The sequence below is a fragment of the Petromyzon marinus genome, chromosome 60 (genome assembly GCF_048934315.1).
Source record: "Petromyzon marinus isolate PM22_M1 ecotype Great Lakes invasive population chromosome 60, UKy_Petmar_22M1.pri1.0, whole genome shotgun sequence".
NCBI lineage: Eukaryota > Metazoa > Chordata > Hyperoartia > Petromyzontiformes > Petromyzontidae > Petromyzon > Petromyzon marinus.
This window is the reverse complement of record NC_133726.1, coordinates 2,678,016-2,703,962: the sequence shown is the minus strand read 5'-3', so window position 1 is coordinate 2,703,962 and position 25,947 is coordinate 2,678,016. Positions and strand designations below refer to the sequence as shown.

Below are 25,947 nucleotides of genomic sequence, written 5' to 3'. Positions count from 1 at the left end.
CTTTCGGTAAAGTCACGTAGAACGAAAATAAATTCAATAATAGCATACGACGTTTCGATCGCAACACAATCATTCATCATCAGGTACAAATGAAAGAGAAAACAAACCTAGTAAACTTAGAAATACAATGCAATACAACGCAGAGAGTCGGCTAATAATAACAGTCAACACCCTACCTGGTTGATTAACGTTCTTCCAAAGATTGCTAAATTTGAGAGAGAGACAACACACAGACACGGAGACACATGTGTTAGGGAGCTATGCGGGCTAGAGAGGGAGAGACAGTGAATGAGAGAAACAGCAAATGAGAGAGACGGAGAGTATTTGGTTGCTGCGATACATTTACACGCGACGATGATGAGCCACTTCTTTGAGCCATCATTTGTGGTTGACCCAGGTCGCTTATGAAAGAGAGCTACATAGCTCAGAGGGGCCCATACCTGGTAAAATAAAAAAAAGTTCAATGAAGAGGGCAATTTTGATTTAAAGCTTTTGTGACTGCAGGGATTCATATTCTTGGTTCTTTCGGAGAAGTCACGTAGAAGGGAAACAATAAAGTAATACAAATATAAAACAATAAAATTCTCACGAAGTTTCGACTGCAACACAAGCAATCATCATCAGGTGTGGTTTTCACACCTGATGTGGTTTTCACACCTGATGATGATTGCTTGTGTTGCAGTCGAAACGTCGTGAGAATTTTATTGTTTTATATTTTTATTATTTCCCTTCTACGTGTGGTTTTCACACCTGATGATGATTGCTTGTGTTGCAGTCGAGACGTCGTGAGAATTTTATTGTTTTATATTTTTATTACTTTATTGTTTCCCTTCTACGTGGTGACTTTACCGAAAGAACCAAGACTATAAAGAGGACAGTGTTTCCCCAACAGCCTTGTGTGGCTACACACACGACTGTTTGTCTCCCCAGTGTCGATGTTTACACCCACGCACCAGGTGCTCGTTTAAGGCCGAGTCGGCCTAGGGGAGGCCCCGGAACCTCCCGATTAGCATGGTTGGCTACGTACGGTGCGAAAGACGTTCAACGTACATACATTCATGGGCGATCTTTACATTTGTGTGTGTGTGTGCAGGTTTGTGTCGTCTGGTGCCCCTTCCACGCTCCCCGGGAGTGTGGACCGTGTTCTTTGAGGGTCACGACAACGACAGTGGCCCCCTCCCTCCCGCTGACACGGTGCTTGCACGCTGACGCACGCACGCTGATACGCAGAGGCAGTGATAACCTGTGTAGCCTTAACAGACTATTGGGGCAAGTGCTGCGAGTGAGCGGTGGAGTGAACGAGTGTGTGAGTGAGTGCATGTATGTGTGAATGAGACTGCCCCTCTTGAGAAAGGCCGGACCAGGCTGTTCTCATCAGCGCTGAGCAGCTGATCCCCAGCCCGTCCTACACGAGCACAAAGACAAAGATCACCCGTATAGCCTCAACAGACTGTTGGGGCAAGTCCTGTTAGCGAGTAGCACCTGTGAAGGCCGGCATGGTAAACGAAGAGTCGTTGGCCAACACCACGCCCGGCCGCCATTGTCTCCCCGAGTGGCAGTGTTTTTACAAACAGCACCAGGTACTCATTTGAGGCTGAGTCGACCTAAGGGAGGCCCAGGACCGGTTACACCAATACCCGCCATTCGCCACTGAGTGACGGTGCCGTCAACCACGGCGCCTGTGCCAGGCCAGGTGCATGTTTTTTGAGGCCACGTGAAGTTCTAGATTTGATTCTAGATTTGAAGCTTTCGTGACTGCAAGGATCCATACTCTATGGTTCTATTCGGTAAAGTCACGTGGGTGAAGTGTCGTCGCTGCTCGCAAGGAGGTCACGGGGCAGACCCCGCAGGTGCCGTGGGTTTGCTGTATGAGATGACTGGCAGATGCCCCCCCCCCCTACACTGTGCCAACTCACTGACACACACAAAGACAAAGATCCCCCGTATAGCCTACGCAGACTGTTGGGGCAAGTGCTGTTAGCAAGCACCTATGAAGGCCGGAACGGTACACTAGGGGGTGGGTGGCCAGCACCACGCCCGACCGCCTTTGTCTCCCCAGCGGCGATGTTTGCACACCGCACCAGGTACTCATTTGAGGCTGAGTCGACCTGGAGGAGGCCCAGTGCCTGTTCAAATAATCGTCACCGGTGTTGGCCGTGAGCGGGAATCGAACCTGGGTCGCCAGGTTCATAGCGCAGCGCGCTAACCGCTACACTACCGCTCCCCACAATTGCACACAGGCACGCACGCACAGGCACGTACACACACACACAGGCACGTACACACACAATAAGAACCGGGTTCGATTCCCTCTCACGGTCAACACCGGTGCGTACCTGGTGCGACGTATAAAAACGTCGCCGCCAGGTGAGACAAAGGCGGCCGGGCGTGGTGCTGGCCATAGTGCAGTGCAACTAACCGCTACACTACCGCTCCACCACACACATGCTGACATACGCTGACACACGGTGACGACGGCGGTGTGTGATTGGCGGCGCTTTTTCTGCCGCGTTTGTGCGGTTGTGCGGTGGTGGTGACGCAGGGCTCGCTGCACCACCAGGTGCCCAAGGTGCTCACTGTCACGCTCAAGAAGCAGCACGGCCTGGGCCTCAGCATCGTCGCCGCCAAGGTAAACACCTCGCCCTGGTTACCACGGCGACCTGGTAACCGGATGACGTAGACTCCATGCAAGTGCACTTCCTGGCGAGCCCACGGCTTACGTACGGCGCGAAGGAAGTTCAACGTGTACCTACTTACCTGCCCGGGTATCTCTGCGTTAGCCGCGATTGTTGGGAGAGTTATTGGTTGGAAGCGCGGTGGTAACTCTCTCGCGCCTCACAGCAAGAAGCTGCTGGGTTTCGATTCCCGACTCGTTCCTGAAGAACACCGCATTTTGGAAAAATCGCGTTGTCGTAAGTAATGTGTCATGTTGGGTGAAGCACGGTAACACGCGTGAGACGCGCACGCAGGCCGGACAAAGGCTGAGGGCGCGTGTGTACCATCTAGAAGAATCCAGCAGCAATGCCGCCTTGTGAGATGCCATGCCGAGGCAGCCGTACGGCCGCTTATTCCTACCCGCGGGACGTAGTTCCGTTTTTGCTCGATCCAAATCGCGGCCGCGTTATTGAAAGTGTGTTTCCCTCGTACATTCGTCGCGTTATGTATTCAATTCGCGTGGTGGGAGAGCAGAGACTGCATCTTCTCTCTGTTTCTCTCCCGCCTGTTCTGCACGGGTTTCCTCCGGGTTCTCCGGTTTCCTCCTCCACCCCTCCATATGCAACAAAAAAAAAACATACAACCATGACAGCCATTGGCCCAAAATATCCCGGTGATGAAAAGTGTGCCTCTGAAATGACTGAACTTGCGGATGGGCGGCGTAGGAAACGTCACGATCCGAAGCCACCGGTGGCCATATTTCACCGAAAAACACCGAACTGGTGACTCAACTGGTGACGCAATGAGTGACGCAATGAGTGACGCAATGAGTGACGCGCCGGCTCTTTGTAATCATCGACCAATTTCAAAACGAGCCACCACTTCACTCTGCGATGGACGATTGCTATAAATTGCTGCATTACGAGAGTGTGATTAGCGCTGTTTGACTGGGTGTGGTGGTGTTGACGGCAGGGGCGGCGGCGGCGGCGGTGGCGGGGTTGTTGGTATTTGGCGGTGATATGTGTCTAGGTGCTGCGGTGGCTAGGAGATGTTAACTACCTCGCCTGGTATACAGGAGGTCATTGGTTCGATCCCGACCCTGACACCTGCTGTATATTTTTTAGTTTTTGTGTGTCTCTCTCTCTCTCTCCGTGGTTGCGTTGATATTTTTTTTTCCCCAATCCCTCCGGTTTTTCCCTCCACATTTAGAATCAACATCACGTGTTTAGAATCTTTGGCTGCTATAAATGTCCACGTGATGATAAGCAACTTCGTTGAGCTATCATTTGTGATAGCCAGGTCGCTTCTGAAAACAGTTACACAGCTCAGGAGGGCCTTACCTCGTCAAATGAAAAATAGTTTAAATACTATTTGGTTCCTTCGGAAAAAGTCACGTAGCTTTAAGATAATATGAATTAAATCACGACGTTTCGATTGCAACACAAGCAATCATCAGATCACGACGTTGCAATCGCAAACGTCGTGATTTAATTTATTTTCTTTTCTACCCACGTGACTTTACCGAAAGAACCAAAGAGTATGGATCCCTGCAGTCACGAAAACTTCAAATCTAGATAGTTTAAATGGTTTAGTTTAGGCGCCTTGGTATTTCATCAGCACTTCTCCGGATCATCAAGAAAGGCGGACCTCCGAATGATTTATCTCTGAATTACAGTCCTAATTTGGTTTAACCTACTAAGCCCAGGGGGATTGAAAACCCACTTCATGATTATACTAATGGAAGAGGGCCCAAATGAAAACGTAAAAAGCGACGCGATTCTTCTTTGTGCTGTGTTTTCTTTTTTTAACAAAGCTCCGGCCCGTGACCGGTTTCGGGTGTCGGTCGCCATTGACGCCAGCCCACACGGCCTGGAATGAAATTCACTTCTCCGGTTTCATAGCACAGTGCGTGCACGCTCGCTCGCTCTTACCCCACTTTGTGCCAGAGTATCAACCCCCCCACAGTCCATCGGCGATAGCCTCACAGATCCACCCCTAAACCGCCATCCACTGACCCCAAACCGCAAACCCCCGATGACGCTTGGAGAGCTGAACGGAGTTCGTAAGAACTCGCAAGGAAACACCGGTTGTGAAAGGCTCGACGCAGAAGATCCCCTGGGGTTTGATCTTCCACGAAGCCGCTCATAGTCGACTGCACAAACCATGGCAGCAGCAGATGATGCAGTTGCCTGGTGTCACAAATGGGCACTAACAAAAAAAACTCTCAAGAAGCGGCGTGCGACCGTGGGTCATCCAGAACAGGGCCGTAGTACGACGACTTATAACGATGCAGCGCCCCCACATCCACGAATACGAAGGAGACATCACGGCGATACAACTGCTCTGCTGACCACCTGAATGTGAAATTGTATTCTATGCTCTGCAATCTGCATCACCAGCCGTACGGAAGAAGAGGAAGAAGAAGAGGAAGGAGGAGAGTCGGAGGAGAGGAGGAATAGAAGGAAGAGGAAGAAGAAGGTGAGGAAGGAGGAGAGGAGGAATAGAAGGAAGGAGGAGAGGAAGAAGAGGAAGAATAAGAAGAGTAAGAATAAGAAGAGCAAGACTAAGAAGAGGAAGACTAAGAAGAGGAACATTAAGAAGAGGAAGATTAATAAGAGGAAGATTAAGAAGAGGAAGAAGTGGAAGAATAAGAAGAGGAAGATTAAGAAGAGGAAGAATAAGAAGAGGAAGAAGTGGAAGAGGAAGATTAAGAAGAGGAAGATTAAGAAGAGGAAGAATAAGAAGAGGAAGAATAAGAAGAGGTGGAAGAGGAGGGAGAAGTGGAAGAGGGAGAAGTGGAAGAGGGAGAAGTGGAAGAGGAAGAAGTGGAAGAGGGAGAAGTGGAAGAGGGAGAAGTGGAAGAGGAAGAAGTGGAAGAGGAAGAAGAAGTGGAAGAGGAAGTAGAAGTGGAAGAGGAGGAAGAAGTGGAAGAGGAGGAAGAAGTGGAAGAGGAGGAAGAAGTGGAAGAGGAGGAAGAAGTGGAAGAGGAGGAAGAAGTGGAAGAGGAGGAAGAAGTGGAAGAGGAGGAAGAAGTGGAAGAGGAGGAAGAAGTGGAAGAGGAGGAAGAAGTGGAAGAGGAAGAGGAAGAAGTGGAAGAGGAAGAAGTGGAAGAGGAAGAGGAAGAAGTGGAAGAGGAAGAAGTGGAAGAGGAAGAAGTGGAAGAGGAAGAGGAAGAAGTGGAAGAGGAAGAAGTGGAAGAGGGAGAGGAAGAAGTGGAAGAGGGAGAGGAAGAAGTGGAAGAGGGAGAAGTGGAAGAGGAGGAGGAAGAGGAGGGAGAAGAGGTCAAGGCGCAGCCCCTGCAATCGCTCACTCGTTCCACTGCTGCCAGGGAATGTTCTCTGCGGGAGGAGAGAGCCCCTCTCGATAGAATGTAGTTACTTGACAACTATTTTTATTTAGCGGTCTCGTGGTGATACGATACAAACACCCCCCCCCCCAACGGTGGAGATGGAGCGGCGATGAGATCGGATCGCGCGTCGCCAGCGAGGATGGGGTCTTGTCACATTGCAAGATCCCGAGCGATGGCGGCTTGGAGAGGCCTCCATCTAGCAGTGGATAGACCGTGGTCAGTATCGATTCTTAAAACTAAAGTCCGTCTAGTTAAATTCAAACTTAACTTTGTTTTTTTTTTGCAAGGTGATGCTCACTGAAATATGTAGCTCTTTTTCAGAAGTGACACGGCTATCACAAATGATAGCTCAGCGAAGTGGCTTATCGTCTGGAAATTTATAGCAGCAAAATAATCCACGCGCCGTGATGTTGATTCTGGAGGACCCAGAGGAAAATCAACGCGACCACGGGGAGAGAGACACGCAAATTACAAATCTAGAGCAGGCGTCATGGTTGGCAGACGTCTTCCAGTGCGTTTTGGCGGTGGATTTACGCCAAAATTTGTAAATAACAAACACTTAAATTGATTGTGAAAGTTCACTTTCCCTTCACCACCGCACGTGCTCACACCGTGGACTACGTGTGAACGTCTTAACAGTAACACGGCGTTCCTGTGTACTGTTGTCATTCGGTGTTGGCTTGTGGATGACGGTGAGGGCGGTGACAGTGTCCACGATCTATCGTATCTCTTTCAAGCGCAAGTAAAGGGGAGCTAGGGAGGCCCCCGCCCCTTTGAACGCCACTGCGTGCGTTTATAAGAGGCGCTGAAAAGAGGCACGGGTTATCGTGGGTGTCGCTTTGTGTTTGGTTTACTAAACGCTACACTGCTATACAGTAAACTATACACTACACTATACACTGCACTATGCACTACATTACTCTATACTACACTTTTATACACTACACTATGCACTACACTACTCTATATTACACTCCTATACACTATACTATGCACTACATTACTCTATACTACACTTTTATACACTATATATTACACTACTATACACTACACTATGCACTACACTACTCTATACTACACTATGCACTACTCTACTCTATATTACACTACTATACACTACACTATGCACTACTCTATACTATACTACACTACTCTATACTATACTACACTACTATACACTACACTATGCACTACACTACTCTATTTTACACTACTATACACTACACTATGCACTACACTACTCTATATTACACAACTATACACTACACTATGCACTACACTACTCTATATTACACAACTATACACTACACTACTATACACTACACTATGCACTACACTACTCTATATTACACTACTATACACTACACTATGCACTACATTACTCTATATTACACAACTATACACTACACTATGCACTACACTACTCTATACTACACTACTATACACTACACTATGCACTACACTACTATACACTACACTATACACTACACTACTCTATATTACACAACTATACACTACACTATGCACTACACTACTCTATATTACACAACTATACACTACACTATGCACTACACTACTCTATACTACACTACTGTACACTACACTATGCACTACACTAGACTACACTATATTACACAACTATACACCAGACTATGCACTACACTACTCTATACTACACTACTATACACTACACTATGCACTACACTACTCTATATTACACTACTATACACTACGCTATGCACTACACTACTCTATACTACACTACTATACACTACACTACTCTATACTACACTACTATACACTACACTATGCACTACACTACTCTATATTACGCAACTATACACTACACTATGCACTACACTACTCTATATTACACTACTATACACTACACTATGCACTACACTACTCTATATTACACTGCTATACACTACACGTTTCGATCGCAACACAGGCGGGCGTCCTCAGGCGGAAAAATAATAATAATAATCCAGCAGTGGAACTGTTGAACGGTTCAGCAGTTCCACTGCTGAACCGTTCAGCAGTTAACCACACGTACTTGTGGTGAACTGCTGAACCGTTCAGCAGTTAACCGCACGTACTTGTGGTGAACATGCAAACAAAGCTTGCTCTGGTTAAAAATGCATTGTCTTTGTGCTGGTCGCTTTTTGGCGTTCTTCGGGCTGACATTGGTGGTGAGACGAGGCCCTAAAGAGAAGGCCGATGTCTCTGATGTAGACAAATCCGCTTCAAAGACGATGCGCATATAATTACCAGAGCCATGTTTGTTTGCATGTCCACCACAAGTACTGTGAGTGGTTAATGCAGTGCTTGATTCCTAGCAAAAGATTTCTATTCAGTGTTTGAGCATCTGAACAACCTCCTGTTTTATTGCCAGAAAGCGTAAAACCTATTCTTATTATATTCTTAGCTCTTTCGGTACAGTCACGTTGAAGGGAAACAATAAAATAATTTAAAAATGTTTTCTTTTTTTATTGATATATATTTTATTGTTTCCCTTCAACGTGACTTTACTGAAAGAGCTAAGAATATGAATTACTGCAGTCACGAAAGCTTTAAATCAAAACATCTATTCTTATTAGTTTTCATACTTTGATACTGGCAAAAATATTCCATTTTACCCTGGTTAAAACTACCCTGACCCTCATAAAGGTTTTTGGGTTAGATCGCGTTATTTATAAATGTGTCGTAACCCTCCACCACCCGACACGGCCAAACAGTAAAAAATGTGTCACGTTTACAAAGGACAAATAGTTCACTACTTTAGCCCACGGGTGTGTTGAAGAGTGAATCAACGTCATTTAAAATTTGAGTGACGTTTTGCTGGCAATTACATCCAGCATCATCGGGCAATTCGCCAGAATGGTAAAGCCCTCACTTGCTCCCGGTCTTAAATAGAGCAGCAGGGTGACGTCATCATTTAACTCATATCAGGTGCAGTGATTTGAGGCGGAGAGGGGGGGGGGTTATTGTAATTATATAATCGATTGGTAATCAGTCAATGGTTATGATTAGTAATGAGTTGTAGATTAGTAATTAGTTGTAATGTTTGTTATTGTGATTATATGCTGACCCTAACATCTAAATGCCCCCCCCCCCCTAAAAAAAACCTTCTAGCTACGTTAACAAAATAATCTTCACGTTCCGGTCATATGGATAATTTAGTATGTGTGGTATCTAGAGAGAGTAGTGGATGCGTGTTGTCACCATGGAGGGCCTGGGGACATACCGTGTCAACCCGTACGGTTTATCTGTCTTCTTGTACAGGGAAATTGAATTTGTTTGTGTTTCTCCCTTGCGATGGGACTTTGTAGGATGAACGTTGAGATTTATAAGGGACACGAGGTGACCATTAAGGTCTGAATTGGTCTGTAATAAGGGAGGCACTGATGAGGGGTTGACAGGTATGTAGTATTGTCGTGTCATGTTGCGTATAGTAGTGTCGTGCGTAGTAGAATACCTGTCAACCCATACGGTTTACCCGTATTCTTGTACGCGGTAATTGCGTTTTCAGATCCATCCGTCGCACAGCCGTTTTAATACGGGTAAAAAAAACACACATTTTGGATTAACGTTGACATTTATAAGGGGCACAGGGTGACCAATAAGGTCTGAATTGGTCTGTCATAAAGGGAGGAACGGGGTGCTGGCTGGGTGGTCCATTGGAAATGTTTGCATCGGCAGAGTGGTCCACAGGGCCAATAACAAGTTTTAGAAACACCGCCCCCTAAACAGATAAAATAAAAAAAACATAATTTAAACAAGGACACTTTAGGAAATGGCCCTTCTTGCAGGATCCCTTCTCCTCCGCCACCTGCCAGGATCCAAATTCTAAACTCAAACAATTGTTTATTTTGCCAGGTAATGCCTGCACCTTGCTCACCCGCTCCTCACCACTCCGCTGTCACTCGCCCTTTCCTCACGACTATGCTTTCACCCGCTCACCCATAGCTCACTCACCCTCTCCTCACCACTACGCACTCACTCGCTCACCCACAGCTCTAAACTTAACTTTTTTTTATTTTATTTTACGAGGTATTGCCCCCACGAAGCTATGTAGCTCTTTTTCAGAAGCGACATGGCTATCACAATTGATAGCTCAACGAAGTGGCTTATCATCATCATCACCTCGACATTGATAGGAGCAGTCAAATACTCTAAACACGTGACGTTGATTCTGAATGTGGAGGGAATAAGCGGATGACCCTGAGAAAAATCCAAGCCACAACGGGGAGAGAGATCGTGCAATATCCATCAGGCGTCAGGGTCGGTATCGAACCCCCAACCTCCTGTATATCAGGTGAGGTAGTTAACATCGCCTAGCCACATTGATGATGATGATGATGATAAGCGAGAGAGAGACACTCAAACTCCAAATATACAGCAGCAGGCATCAGGGTCGGGATCGAACCCCCGACCTCCTGCATACCAGGCGAGGTAGTTAACATCTCCGAGCCACCCTAACGCTGACTTCCCCTCTCCGCTAAGACAAGTGCATCACGAGGAAACCAGTTTGAATTGTGAACGGCCCAGGGTGGCACGCAGCGGGTTCGATTCCCGACCTGGAGGCCTCCTCTGTTTGTGGAGTCTCTGTTATGTTATCTCTCTCTCTCGCTCTCCTCCCCACCCTCCCCACCCCCCCCCCCCCCCGTGTTCTGCGTGGGTTTTCCGTTTTGCTCTTAGAACTGACAAAAAAAACACCACACGTACAGTGGAACTGGTATTGGCCAAAAAAAATAACTCGAATGTGGAAAGATGCCCTGCAAATCACTCTGTTGGCATGAGTAGACAAAGATTCCCCATATAGTCTTTAACAGACTGTTGGGACATCTGCTGTTAGTGAGCAGCACCTATGAAGGCCGGCATGGCATTTGGGGGAAAGTCACCAGCACAGCGGCTGTACTCTATGGTAAGACCTGCCACCTGCCAAAGGAATGTGGAATGTCCACCCACTTGGGCTCGTGGCTATAAACAGCAGATGAGCACCCTGCAATTAATTGAGATATTTTATCATATTTTTTTCTATTCTAAATACCGATCATACAAAGAAGACATACTAGGCTGCTGTATTAGTTATACGTAACACAGATGAAACACGACAAGATATACCTCGACAGAGATCTCCCACCGTGTAGCCTTCACACACTGTAGGGGCAAGTGCTGTCAGCGAGCACCTATGAAGGTGGCCTTCATAGCACCTATGAAGGCCGGCACGGCACACGATGGGGTGGGTTGCCAGCATCACGCCCGGCCGCCTTTGCCTCTCCAGTGGCGATGTTTTACACACACACACCGCACACCAGGTAACTCATTTGAGGCCGAGTCGACCTAGGGGGAGGCCCCCAGGACCGATTCCGATAATCGTCACCGGTGTTGGTGGCCGTGAGCAGGGAATCGAACTCGGGTCTGGCGAGTTTCGCAGCGCAGCACCAGCCGTTGCTAAGCCACCGTCCCCCCACATACAACTCACAGCAAAGACAAAGATTCCCCGTATAGCCTCAACAGACTGTAGGGGTAAGTGCTGTTAGCGAGCACCTATGAACGCCGGAACGGTACACGTGGGGGGGTGGGTGGCCAGCACTACGCCCGGCCGCCTTTGTCTCCCTAGTGGCGATGTTTACACACCGCACCAGGTACTCATTTGAGGCTGAGTCGACACTCCCTCACACACTCTCTCACACACTAGGGGAGGCCCATAGCCGGTTCAGATAATCGTCACCGGTGTTGGCCGTGAGCGGGAATCGAACCCGGTTTTGCCGGGTTCGTAGCGCGGCGTTCGTAGCGCGGCGCTACCGCTCCCCACAACAACTCACAGCGCACACTTCAATACCACAAAGACAAACATCCTCCGGTGTTGGTGACCGTGAGCGAGGATCAACACACGGCAGCGGAATCATCGCCCGCCCAATGCGAAAACGTGGCAGGACCCTCCTGAAAGTGAATCTTGAGACTCGGTGCGAGGCTACCCTGGGTCTCACCGAATGCATTAAAACGTTAACGACGGTAGTAGTCGTACCACCAACAACAACAATAATAATACGTCTATGTCGCAGTTGTTTCACATGTTATGTAATTGTTGACAAGCCCGTCCGTTAATGGAATGAATCGCGGCTTAATCCCAGAGACAATAGAACGTGCGGAGCGGAGATGAGAGGCGGGTGTGTGTGGGGGGAGGGTGGCGTGGAGGAATTTCAATGACGAATCGTCGTTAAATTATATTTGTCAATGCCGGTGGCGGCGGAGAGGCGCGCTTGTTGCGTCGCGCCGACGTCGCCCGAACGTTCGCGCGGTGCGACGGTGGCAGGGGAGGTGAACAAAGTGCTCGCTCGGCTCCTAATCTACGTGGCATTCTTGTGGTCATGCCGCGCCAGCACACGCCCCAGCCTGCCCTATAGTTGGAGCCACGCCTCGCTCACCCGCAGCTCGCCACTACGCTCACCCACAGCTCACCACTACGCACTCGCCCGCTCCTCGCTCACCCCGCTCCTCACCACTGCGCTCGCTCACCCACTGCTCACCGCTACGCGCTCACCCGCTCCTCGCTCGCCCGTTCATCACCGCTACGCACTCACTCGCTCACCTACACCTCGCTCACCCGCTCAATGCGACGCTCACCCACAGCTCGCCACGACACGCTCGCCCGCTCCTCACCTCTACGCTCGCTCACGCGCTCACCCACTGCTCACCACTACGCACTCACTCGCTCCCACACCTCGCTCACCCGCTCCTCACCATTATGCTCGCCCACCGCTCACCGCTACGCACTCACTCGCTCACCTACACCTCGCTCACCCGCTCCATGCTACGCTCACCCACAGCTCACCGCTACGCACTCACTCGCTCGCCCGCTCCTCGCTCACCCGCTCACCACTACGCTCGGGCGCTCACCCACTGCTCACCACTACGCACTCACTCGCTCACCCACATCTCGCTCACCCGCTCCTCACCACTATGCTCACCCACAGCTCACCGCTACGCACTCCCTCGCTCACCCGCTCACTGCTACGCTCACCCACACCTCACCGCTATGCACTCACTCGCTCGCCCACAGCTCCACTTGCACCCTCGTCAATCACCTTACTCTCCTCACTCACCCTCTCCTCACCACTACTCACTCACCCACAACTCTAAACTAAACTATTCTTATTTTAATACGTAAGGCCCACTGAGCTATGTAGTTGTTTTTTCAGAAATGACCTTCCTATCACAATTGATAGCTCAACCAAGTGGCTTATCATCATCACGTGGAAATTCATAGCAGCCAAATACTCTAAGCGCGTGATGTTGATACTCAATGTTGAGAGAAAAACCGGAGGCCCCGGAGAAAAATCCACGCGACCACAGGGGGAGAGAGAGAGAGAGACACGCAAACTCAAAATACACCGCAGGTGTCGGGGTCGCCTGAGGATGCTAGTCGTCCTCTTTGGTTCTTTCGGTAAAGTCGCGTAGGTAGAAAAATAACAGATCGTAACGTTTCGATCGCTTGTCCCGCCTGATGACGATTGCTCGTGTTGCGATCGAAGCTTCGTGATCGATTCTTTTTCTACCCACGTGACTTTACCGAAAGGACCAAAGAGTATGGCTTCCTGCAGTCACGAAAGCTTTCAAATCAATGTTGATGCTCGTTGCAATTACTCGAATTGTACATTCTTGTGGGTTTTGCTCCCCGACACACCGGCGTGCTGAATTCGTAACTAACACTGGCACGTTTTGTTTACGTGACAGACCTCACTCATTGGCTGTGGCAGGTTGAACGACACATTTATATTTCCGCCATCTAATCCAAAAACCTGTAACGGATAACGAGAGTCGATTATTGATTATCCGGTGGTCCCAGGCCGATCCGGCAAAAACGACTGCAAAGATTGTAACCCAGTCCAGCGATCGGCACCGTGTGGCGTGACAAATGCAAGCAGCTACGCTTGATTTCAGCGTAAAATAGTACATATACCGTACCTTATACACTACATGCATACATGCTGCACGTGTCAACATTTTTCACGACGAATAATGAATAGCATATACCTGTCAACGCCCTGTCAGTGCCCTACCTTATTACAGACCAATTCAGACCGTCTTGGGTCACCCCGTGCCCCTTAGAAATCTCAACGTTCATACCGCAAAGTCCCATCGCAAGAGAACAACACAAACGGGCAAAAGGTGAAGCTACTAAACAAAAGCTGTTGGGGGTTTGTTTTTGTCGTTGCCCGAAACGGCTGGTACCCACGCCGTATGGACCTTGAAAACGCAATTTTCCCCTGTACGAGAATATACGGAGTAAACCGTACGCGTTGACACAGCATGGAGTAAAAACAGGAAATATGCACGGTGCGATCCGGCCAAACAGTGCGTCCGTTTACTTGGGTGTTCACCGGAGCACCGCACGAGAGGTTGGCCGCATCAGTCCGGCGATCGTGAAACACGTGCTTGTGTTGAAACGGAAACGTACTACAGTCGAAACGTCGTGAGAATTTTATTGTTTTATATTTATATATTTTTATTATTATTCTTTTATTGTTTCCCTTCTACGTGTGGTTTTCACACCTGATGATGATTGCTTGTGTTGCAGTCGAAACGTCGTGAGAATTTTATTGTTTCATATTTATATTTTTTTTATTATTATTATTATTATTTTATTGTTTCCCTTCTACGTGTGGTTTTCACACCTGATGATGATTGCTTGTGTTGCAGTCGAAACGTCGTGAGAATTGTATTGTTTTATATTTATATATATATTTTATTATTATTTTATTGTTTCCCTTCTACGTGTGGTTTTCACACCTGATGATGATTGCTTGTGTTGCAGTCGAAACGTCGTGAGAATTTTATTGTTTTATATTATTTTATTGTTTCCCTTCTACGTGACTTTACCGAAGGAACCAAGAATATGAATCCCTGCAGTCACGAAAGCTTCAAATTAAAATGTACTACGTAGTGTTACGTAGTAGCTGCTGCTGCGTGGTCAACGCATCTCCGCCTATATATAAGGAACAAAACAGGTGGACTTCACAAATGTGGCTGTTGCCTGATGAAGCTGGTTGTAAATTACATGGCGAAACGTCGTACTCAGATTGTAAATGTTGTGGCTTGGCTCTCCAACACACCGGTGTGTTGTACTAGTATACTACACTATGCACTACTATACACTACACTATACACTACACTTTACACTACTGCACTTAACACTACTACACTATACACTACTATACACTACTATATACTACACTTTATACTACTACACTATACACTACTATACACTACACTATACACTACTATACACTCCACTATACACTACACTTTACACTACTGCACTTAACACTACTACACTATACACTACTATATACTACACTTTATACTACTCCACTATACACTACTATACACTACACTATACACTACACTATACACTACTACACTATACATTACTATACACTGCACTATACACTACTACACTAAACACTACTATACACTACACTACACACTAGTGCTGTACTCGTGACGAATTGGCCACGTTCTGTTTACGTGACAAACCCTTACTAGTTGGCTGTGTCGGGTGGTGGCGGGTTTTAACGACACATTTATATATTTACGCGATCTAACCCAAAAACCTCTATTGTGGATGATATTCGTCGCCAAAGCCTACGTGTTAAACTGTTACGTAGTGCGTTGTTGCAGTACGTACTACGTAAGTACATGCACATCACCCCGTGATGCAGTCTTCAACATTGTCGCGGTATAAGCGCGGCACAGTGAATACGGTAACATTTAACAGTAGGATATTTAGAATTTTTTTACAATTTTGTATGTTCATGCCAATTTCGTATCATAAGCAAATTTCAAACACTGGAAAAATAAATAATATACACAACACCCACAAACAATGTTGTACAGGAATAAGCTATTTTAAATCATGATGACATTATCCGGCGTTTTTGGAAATCCGCCTGATAATCGATGATCTACCTACCACAAATAGCCTTTTAATACAAAAAAGACAAAGATCCCCCGTATAGCCTTAACAGACTGTCGGGGCAAGTGCTGTTAGCGAGCACCTATGAAGGCCAGAACGGCACACGAGGGGGTGGGTTGCCAGCACCACGCCTGGCCGCCTTTGTCTCCCCAGTGGCGATGTTTTTTACGCATCGCACCAGGTACTCATTTGAGGCTGAGTCGACCTAATAATCGGCCGCGTCACGGTGCTGGCCGGTTTAACGACACATTTATATTTTGCGCGAGCTAACCCAAAAACCGGTTCAGATAATCGTCACTGGTGTTGGCCGTGAGCGGGAATCGAACCCGGGTCGCCAGGGTCGTAGCGCAGCGTAGCGCTAACCACTACACCACCGCTCCCCACAACCACTCCACACGCACACACACACCCTGCCCAAACCCCTACAGCTGTCAGGCAGAGTGGTAGAGTCCACTTGGTTCTTCCCCACCACCACCACCTTCGGGTTGCGGTGGTACAGCCCGACCTGGTTCAGCTCCGCAGCATCAGCAGCGGGACCATTCCCCCCCCCCACCCTCGTCGCCCCGTGCCTCCCCCCCCATCCACCCAGAGCGCGCGCTGTAGCAGGTGAACCTTGGTCGCCAACTGTCACTGCTGACGGACACGTGGGTGTGCACAGGTGTGTACAGGTGTGTACAGGTGTGAGTGAGTGAATGTGTACTCGGTTTACAGTATTGAAAGTGTGTGTGTGTGTGCGCGCGCGCGCGTTTTGGGGGAGCGGTAGCGGTTAGCACCCTGCGCTTACGAACCTGGCGACTCGGGTTCGATTCCCGCTCACGGCCAACACGTCCGACGATTTGTCTGAACCGGTCCTGGGCCTCCGTTGGGTTGGCTCGGCCTCAAACGAGTACCCGGTTGCGGTGTGTAAACATCGCCACTGGGGATGCAAAGGCGGCCTGGCGTGGTGCTGGCCACCCACCCCCTCTCTGTGCCGTGCCGGCCTTCGTAGGTGCTCGCTAACAGCAATTGCCCCAACAGTCTGTTCAGGCCATACGGGGGAGATGCTTGTGTTTTTAAAGGTGTTGTACAGGTGTGGTACAGGTGTGAGTGGATGGTGTACTCTGTTTACAGTACTGAACGGTGTGTGTTTGCGCGCTGTGGGTAATGTGTGCCGATGTGTGTAAAGTGTTGGTAATGTCAATAGCTGCGGCGTGCGTGTGTGTGTGCGTGTCTGTGTGACGATTTAAAGTTGCGTGTATGTGTGAACGTTTTCACAAGTGTGTGCAGTGTATCAACAGTTGTTGGGAGTGTGCGCGCGTGTGTATGGTATTGAAATAGGTGCTACTCGCCGACCGTCTTTGCCCCAACAGTCTGTCAAGACTATACTGGGGATCTTTGTGTTTGTGGTATTGGTGTGTGTGTGTGTACTGTGTATGTGGGGGAGCGGTGGCGTAGCGGTTGATGCGCAGCGCTACAAACCCGGCAGACCCCAGCCAACACCAGCAACTATTGTCTGAACCGGTCCTGGGCCTCCCATAGGTCGACTCGGCCTCAAATGAGTGAGTACCTGGTGCGGTGTGTAAACATCGCCACTGGGAAGACAAAGGCGGCCGGGCGTGGTGCTGGCCACCCACCCCCTCGTGTGTCGTATCGGCCCTTAGCTATGGGTAGTATGTACTGATATGTTAAGGTATAATGTTAATGTGTGTGAGTGTTTACAGTATTGAAAGTGATGTGTGTGTGTGTGAACGCTTGCCAAATGTGTGTAATGTATCAACAGCTGTGGGAGTGTGTGTGTGTGGTATTGTAAGGTGGGTGGGTGTGTGTCCTGTGAGTTGTCAACAACTGTGTGGTTGTCTGTGCCTTTACGATGACAGGTGAGTGCCTACTATGTCAGATGCTTACAGGTTTGTGTGTGTGTATACATTAGCGAGAGCTGTGCGTGTGTATATTTAATACATTATTGATAGGTGTGTCCACTACGCGTGTGCAGGTTTGTGTTTACTTTGGCTACAGCTGTGGTCGTGTGTACGGGTAGGCCTGTGTGATGTGGCATCGATCAATATTTATTGTGAAGGCTCGTGACATAATGCGTGCGTGCGAGAATCATCATGTATTTGTGGGATTATGTAAAAAAAATGCAAACACCATTCGACTTTATGCATTTCAAGTTTGAATTGTGTATTGTTTAACCATGTGAGAAGTCCAGAGACCAGCAAATGAGTCTCATTTGCAAGAGTGAGTAAATGAGTGGGTTGGCGAGCGAGTCAGTGGGTGGGCGATACAGTGGTTGACAAGGTGGGTGAGTGGGTAAATATGAGTGAGGTGATTTGTTCAGGTTTTGAAGATGATTTTGTGTAACCAGGTTAAGAACTCGGAGACCAGCGTGAGTCTCATTTGCAAGAGTGAGTGACTGAGTCTGTGGGTGAGCGAATGAGCGGGTGACATGGTGGGTGAGTGGGTAAATATGAGTTGGGTGATGAGTTAAAGCTTTTAAGATGATTTTGTGTAACTCGAGAGAACGGAGTCTCACTTGCAAGAGTGACCTGGGCTAGCCACCATGACAAAGTTACGTCGCATAAAATGTCAATGTTGTCCGGCACCCAACCTCCACCAGCACCAGGCCTGCGTGTTACATTTAATTATCGTTATTACTCTGGCCATCACCACTTCGTCGTGAACTGCTTGTTGTTGTGCTTAGTTTGTTATTCATTCCTCCCCCGCACCTCCGATTAGCACGTACGGTGCGAAAGAAGTTCAACGTACACATATGTAGACTCGCGTCCTTCGTGATGATGCATGTAAGCGTTGTTGGGAATATACTGTGTTAACAGCTGGGCGCTTAAGGGTGCTGTGGTGTGTGTGTGTGTTAACAGTACAGTTGAGTGTCGTCAGTGTTTGCTCTAGCGATAGGGGCAGGTATGCGCGTGTTTTTAAATGCCTGCTGTATGTGTTGTGAACTCCCTGTACTCTAAAAACAAACCTCCACTTTAGTGTCTTTAGTGTGTGTTATCAATGCATTTGTGTGTGTGTGCTTGTTTGTTTCTGTGTGCGGGGAGCGGCAGTGGTGTAGCGGGTTTAGCGCCACTGCGCTACGAACCCGGCGACCCCAGTTCAATTCCCGCTCGTGGCCACCAACACCAGTGACGATTATCCGAACCGGTCCTGGGCCCTTCCCCTAGGTCGACTCGGCCTCAGACGAGTACGCGATGCGGTGTGTTAACATCGCCACTGGGGAGACAAAGGCGGCCGGGCGAGGCGCTGGCCACCCCCTGGTGCGCCACAGTGCCGGCCTTCATAGGTGCTGCTCGCTGACGGCACTTGCCCCCAAACAGCCCACATACTATATTCTTAGTTTTTTCGGTAAAGTCACGTTGAAGAGAAACAACAAAATAATAAAATATATATAAAACAATAAAAAATTCTCACGACGTTTCGACCATAACTCAAACGGTCGTCTTCAGGTGTGTTGGTTCGCATAAATTTATTTTTAAACGGCGCATTTATTTATTTAAAAAAATGTATGCGGACCAACACACCTGAAGACGACCGTTTGAGTTATGGTCGAAACGTCGTGAGAATTTTTTATTGTTTTATATATATTTTATTATTTTGTTGTTTCTCTTCAACGTGACTTTACCGAAAAAACTAAGAATATGAATTACTGCAGTCACGAAAGCTTTAAATCAAAATTTAGCCCACAATACTCTTTGGTTCTTTCGGTAAAGTCGCGTAGGTATAAAATGAAATCAATTAAATCGCGACGTTTCGATTGCAACACAAGCAGTCGTCACCACCTCCGTGACTTTACGGAAAGAACCAAAGAGTATGGATCCCCGCACTCACGAAAACTTCAAATCTAGACCCAAACAGCCTGTTAAGGGCTATACGGGGGGGGGGTCTTTGTCTTTGTTGCACCTTGTAAACAACCTCGATTTAAGTGTGGGTTAGCAATGCGGTTGTGGGTGTGTGTGCGCGCTTCGTGTTCACCTCGCATGGCACAAGCGCCGCCGGTGACGTAATCGCCACTAATGTACCTGAACGTTGAACTTCTTTCTCGCCGTACGTAGGCCAACCGTGCTAATCGTAGGTGCCCTTGTGGTTGTTTGTTGTTGTAATTGTGTAAGTGTAGGGACCCGTGGGATTACCGCGCGTAGCGTGCGTGCGTGCGCAATTTCTGCGAGAGGTAGCCGTGTTTGTATCTCTCTCGTTATCGTCGGCCGTGATCAATCCACTGCTGGTTGAAGGCCACCCCGGGCAGAATCTGTTCCTCACGAGACCTGCGATGTCACAATCCACCCGGCACCGTGTGCACACGAGACCCAAGCGGGGAGGCAGGGTTTCTCCACAAATCTGGCTGTCCGCCTAATGAGGCTGGTTGTTGTTGTTGTTGATGTAATTACCGGCGGAACGTCACGGTACTCGAATTGTAAATGTCGTAGTGGGTTTGCTCGCCAACACATCGGTGTGCCGAACCAGTCACGATTTGGCACGTTTTTTGTTTACGTGACGAACCTTAACGATTGGCCGCGTTGCGATGCTCGCGGGTTTAACGACACATTTATATATATTGCGTGATCTAACCCAAAAAGCTCTCACGGATTATTTCATTCCTCCGCCTCCTGCGTGGACGTTCCTGCCGTGGGCATGCGTTCAATTCTCCTTGGCTGCCGCTCCATTATTGGGTCGCCACGGTGTCGAGATGTTAACTCCCTCGCCTGACGTAGAGGAGGTCTCTCGGGTTTGATCCCGCCTGCTGTATATTTGGAGTTTGCGTGTCTCTCTCTCTCTCCCCGTGGTTGCGTGGAATTTTTCTCTCCGGATCCTCCGGTTATTCCCCCTGCACAATTTTCCCTCAATGTCACGCGTTTAAAGTTATTTGCCTGCTATACATTTCCACATGTTGATGATGTTAAGCCCACTTTGTTGAGCTGTCATTTGTGGTAACCAGGTCGCTTATGAAAAAGAGCTACGTAGCTCAGTGGGCCTCTTACCTGGTATTATTCTTGACCATCAACTAGACCCGTCCCTTCTGGCCATGGTGTCACATGTGCTGCTCCCTGCCCCACCGAATTTTTCTTAGCAGTTTAGATGATGTCATCATCGGGTCTGTTCTGTGTACACTTGTATTTTTTTTACCTGATCTTACTGTGTGCGTGTGTCCCGTGACCTGCCAGCGGGCGTTCGACACTTGACGTGGCTTTATCGTGCGCATGGCCTGGCCCAAGGACCTTGGTGATGTCACCGCCACCTAGTGCCGAATGGCGATTGAGGTTGTTGTGTCTCTGTGCGGGGAGCGGTAGTGCAGGGGTTAGCGCGCTCCGCTCCAAGCCCGGCGACCCGAGTTTGATTCCCGCTCATGGTTCAACACCAGTGACGATTGTCTAAACCGCTCCTGGGCCTCCCCTAGGTCGATTATGCCTCAAGTGAGTGCCTGGTGCGGTGTGTAAACATTGGCACCAGGAGACAAAGGCGGCCTGGCGTTGGGTGCTGGCCACACACCCCCCTCGTGGTGCCGTGCCGGCCTTTATCGGTGCTCGCTAACACTTGCCTCAACTGTGTGTTACAGGCTACACGGGGGATCTTTGTCTTTGTTATGTGTCTGTACGGTTGGCGTGTGCGTTTCTGTCTGTTCGATGTAGGTGGCTAAGATTCATAAGTGAGTTAATGCGACAGTTGTGTGTGTGTGTGCGTGTTTATCATTTGTAGTGGTAGCGTAGCGGTTAGCACGCTACTGTACGAACCCGACGTTCCTGAGTTAACTTCCCACTCATGGCCACCAACACAGTGATGATTATTTCAATCGGTCCTGGGCCTCCTTTAGGCCGACTCAATCTCAAATTGCCACTGTGTTCAGATAAGTTTGTCTGGGCGTGGTGCTGGCCACCCACCCCCTGGTGTCTCCATGGCCGGCATTATAATAGGTGCTACTCACCGACAGCACTTGCCTCACCAGTCTGTTAAAGGCTATAGGGGGAATCTTTGTTTTTTGTTTCGAATTTACTATAGTAACGCGTGCAATTATGTGCGTGTGTTTTTACTGTAGATGTTTGCATTAAATGTATCAAACTGTGTTTGCGTAGTTACCGAAGCGTGTGTGTGTGTTGACAAGTCAGTCAACCCATGGCACCTGGGTCTGTCCCGTGATCTCCTGCCAGCGGGCGTTTGACAATTCGCACGTGGCCTTAAAGTGCACGTAGCCTGGCACGAGCGCCGCGGTGACGTCACCGCCACTTACTGACGAATGGCGGTTGTTGTTGTTGTTGTAGTGGATCTTGTCTTGGTTGACGTGGACTTAAATGAATACTGTGTACCTGGTGCAGTGTGTAAAGCATCAGCACTGGGGAGACAAAGGTGGCCGGGTGTGCTGTGCCAGCCTTCATAGGTGCCGCTACTCGCTAACAGCACTTGGGTTCGATTCCTGCTCACGGCCAACACCAGTGGCAGTTATCTGAACCGGTCCTCGGCCTCCCCCTAGGTCGACTCAGCCGTAAATGAGTACCTGGTGCGGTGTGTAAAAACATCGCCACTGGGGAGACAAAGGCGGCCGGGCGTGGTGCTGGCCACCCACCCCATCGTGTGCCGTGCCGGCCTTCATAGGTGCTCGCTAACAGCACTTGCCCCTACAGTCTGTGAAGGCTACACGGTGGGGGGGATCTTTGTCGAGGTATATCTTGTCGTGTTTCATCTGTGTTATGTATAACTAATACAGCAGCCTAGTATGTATTTTTGTACGATCGGTATTTATAATAGAAATATGATAAAAATATTGTTAGTTCTGTAATGTAGCGAGACAAAAAAGTAGGCGGTTTTTATTCTCAATTAATTGCAGGGTGCTCATCTGCTGTTTATAGCCACGAGCCCAAGTGGGTGGACATTCCACATTCCTTTGGCAGGTGGCAGGTCTTACCATAGTACAACCGCTGTGCTGGTGACTTTCCCCCATTATCAAACTTTTTTTTATTTTTACTGGCCAAGGGCCCGCTGGGCTACGTAGCTCTTTTGTCAGAAGCGCCCTAGAAAGAACGTATAGCTCGACAAATTGGGATCATCATCGTGTTGGAAATTTATAGCAGCAGCCAAATACTCTAAAACGCGTGACGTTGATTCTAAAAGTTGAGGGAAAACCCGGAGGACCGGGAGGAAAATCCACGCGCTCACGGGGAGAGAGACACGCAAACTCCAAATATACAGCAGCAGGTGTTATGATCGGGATGGAACCCACGACCTCCTGTGTACCCTGCGAGGTAGTTAACATCTCCTAGCCACCGTGATGATGATGAGAGAGAGAGACACGCAAACTCCAAATATACAGCAGCAGGCGTCATGATCGGGATGGAACCCACGACCTCCTGTATACCCGGCGAGGTAGTTAACATCTCCTAGCCACCTTGATGATGATGATGAGAGAGAGACATGCAAACTTCAAATATACAGCAGGCGTCATGATCGGGATGGAACCCACGACCTCCTGTGTACCCAGCAAGGTAGTTAACATCTCCTAGCCTCCACGGCGCTAGTGGATTCCCCCTTCAGTTTGAACTCTCGTCTCTCCGTGGATCCACTGCTGGATGAGAGAGCCTCCCCATGCCGTGCGGCTCACGGTTGGTGCCATACCGCTGTGGCCGTGTACGATCCACGTCTCTCAGCGAGTCTGCTTCTTCCTCTTCTTCCGTACGGCTGCTCATATCGATTTCAGAGCAACGGCTACAATTTCACATTCAGGTGGTCAAGCCCAGATTAACCGCGTCAGGAGTAAGTGGAGCAGTTGTGTCGCCGTGATGTGTCTCCTTGGTGTTTGTGAATCTGGGAGGCACGGCGTCGTTATACGTTGCACAATCTGTTCTGTGCGTATGTTTGTTGAACTTCTTTCGCACCGTACCGTGGCCGATAGTGCTAGTCTGGATTGACCCACAGTCGCCACACCGCTGGGAGAGTTTCTGTAAGTTTGTGCATCAGGTGTCCGCATCTGCTGCTGCCACGGTTTGTGCGGTGGATGGTGGTTTAGGGGTAGATCCATGAGCACCTCCGTGGAACATTAAACCCAGTGGATCTTCTGCGTTGGGTCTTTCACAAGGTGGTGTTTGTTGGCGAGTTCTTTCGAACTCCGCTCAGCCCTCAAAGTGCCATCGGGGTTTGCGTATCTGCATCTGCGGCCACGGTTTGTGCAGTGGATGCCGTTTAGTGGTGGACCATAAGCTTCGTGGAAGATCAACCCCTAGGGGGGGGGGATCTGTCTGAGTTCTCTTGAACTCGCATTCAGAGCTAGTAACGCGTGCAGATGGCAAAATGTCTCCTGTCGAGCGGCACATGGGCAGCAGTCAGTGTTGCTCTTCGTTACTCAGGTCATCATTCCTGAAGCACTCTTTCCGCTCTGCTGTCGTAGACCTCTGCCATCGTCTTGCCTGCGTGTGCGCGCATGTGTGTGTGCGCGCGTGTGTGTGTGCGTGTGTGTGTGTGCGCGTGTGTGTGCGCGCGTGTGTGTGCGCGCGTGTGTGTGCGTGTGTGCGTGCGTGCGCGCGTGTGTGTGTCCGTGTGCGTGTGTGTGCGCGCGTGTACTCAACGGAACAAGAAAAGATGAAAAGTGCACGGAGAAGCGTGGCGGGCGGGGGGAGGCCTGCGGAGGTGGATTTGCACGGAGAGACATAAAACTCCCTCAACACATTCCGTATCAATACCTCTCTGTGTGTGTGTGTGTGGGGAGCGATGGTGTAGCGGTTAGCGCGCTGCGCTACGAACCCAGCGGAGACCTGAGTTTGAGTCCCGCTCACGGCCATCTACATCGGTGACGATTATCTGAACCGATCCTGGGCCTCCCCTAGGTCGACTCTGCCTGAAAATGAGTACCTGTTGCGGTGTGTCATAAACATTGCCAACGGGGAGACAAAGGCGGTCGGGCGTGGTGCTGGTGACCTACCTCTAGGTGCTACTCAATAACAGCACTTGCTACCAAAGTCTGCTCAGGCTGTACTATTCGGGGGATTCTTTGTGTGCGAGTGGCCTTCATAGGATAAATAATAGGCCAAGTATAGAGGGAATGAGTGGATGCTAAGAGTTGGGAGGCTGCATTTGTTTAAACCATGGGACCTGATGAGAACAGCACCCATTAAATGTTTTCGGATGGCCAGTTTTTTTTTAATTGGCATGTGAATAGTTACACGGTGGGTTAGCTGTCGGGTAACAGCGCGACTTAAACGGTTGGCTGCGTACGGGCAGGACGACGTAACAGATTGGTGGCGGAAAAATGCGGACGCTTCGCCAGCGTTTCGGCACGGCAAGGCAGAGGGGAAAGTGGAAGCAGCGGGATGTGCGGTGGGCACCTTTGGGCTATCTGCCCATGATGATGATGGTGAAGATGACGTAGGGCGCAAGAGAAGTGCAACATGCATACAACAGGCAAAACCCCCCATCGATGATCGAAAGAAAAAAAAACACTCATTCATCTTAGACGGAGAGAGAGGAAACACGTAGAATAGTAACACCGTCATTAGCTGTTGAATAACAGCTACGAACGGTTGGCTGCATGCGGTATGAAAGAAGTTCAACATTACAACAAACTGCCATCAATGATGAGCAAAAAAAAAGCATTAATTCTCAATAAAAACCCATTCATGCTGGACAGAGAGATGGAGCGAGAGAGAGAGAGAGGAATACGTGGATCCGAGGGAGAACAAACACAATTCAGTGGCTGTTCTATAAAGGGGGAGCGGAGGGGTGGAGGAGAAGTTCAGGTGTCGTGCTTGCCACTCACGTTGTTGTTGGATGCGGGCAGGAATCAGGTTCAGGTTGTCGAGGTTCGTAGCGCAGCAGCGAGCCAACCACTGGCGCCACCCCTCCTCCCCTCACCTAGACGTTGTATGTGTGTTGTCCTTCCCCCGCACCTCCGATGAGCATGGAAGTATGTTGAACTTCTGTCGCACCGCATGTAGCCAACACCGTGCTAATCGGAGGTGTGGGAACGTTGTCTGCCTGTCTCCGC

The 25,947-nt window shown here is 49.0% G+C and overlaps 2 protein-coding genes across 7 annotated transcripts in view; both read left to right on the top strand.

Annotated features, from left to right (window-relative positions):
* The window catches only part of AFDN (afadin, adherens junction formation factor), a 168,030-nt gene that overhangs the window by 102,400 nt on the left and 39,683 nt on the right, over positions 1-25,947 (top strand). For all 6 annotated transcript variants that reach the window (XM_076053262.1, XM_076053260.1, XM_076053258.1 and 3 more), the window contains 2 exons: positions 1,094-1,194; positions 2,543-2,629. In XM_076053262.1, the coding sequence (XP_075909377.1) occupies positions 1,094-1,194; positions 2,543-2,629 (188 nt within the window). The remainder of the gene's footprint in view (positions 1-1,093; positions 1,195-2,542; positions 2,630-25,947) is intronic.
* LOC142905960 (uncharacterized) lies at positions 5,412-6,649 on the top strand (the record flags this gene model as incomplete). The annotated part of the gene is made up of 1 exon (XM_076053204.1): positions 5,412-6,649. A coding segment is annotated over one exon (618 nt), but the record flags the coding sequence as incomplete, so codon positions are not given.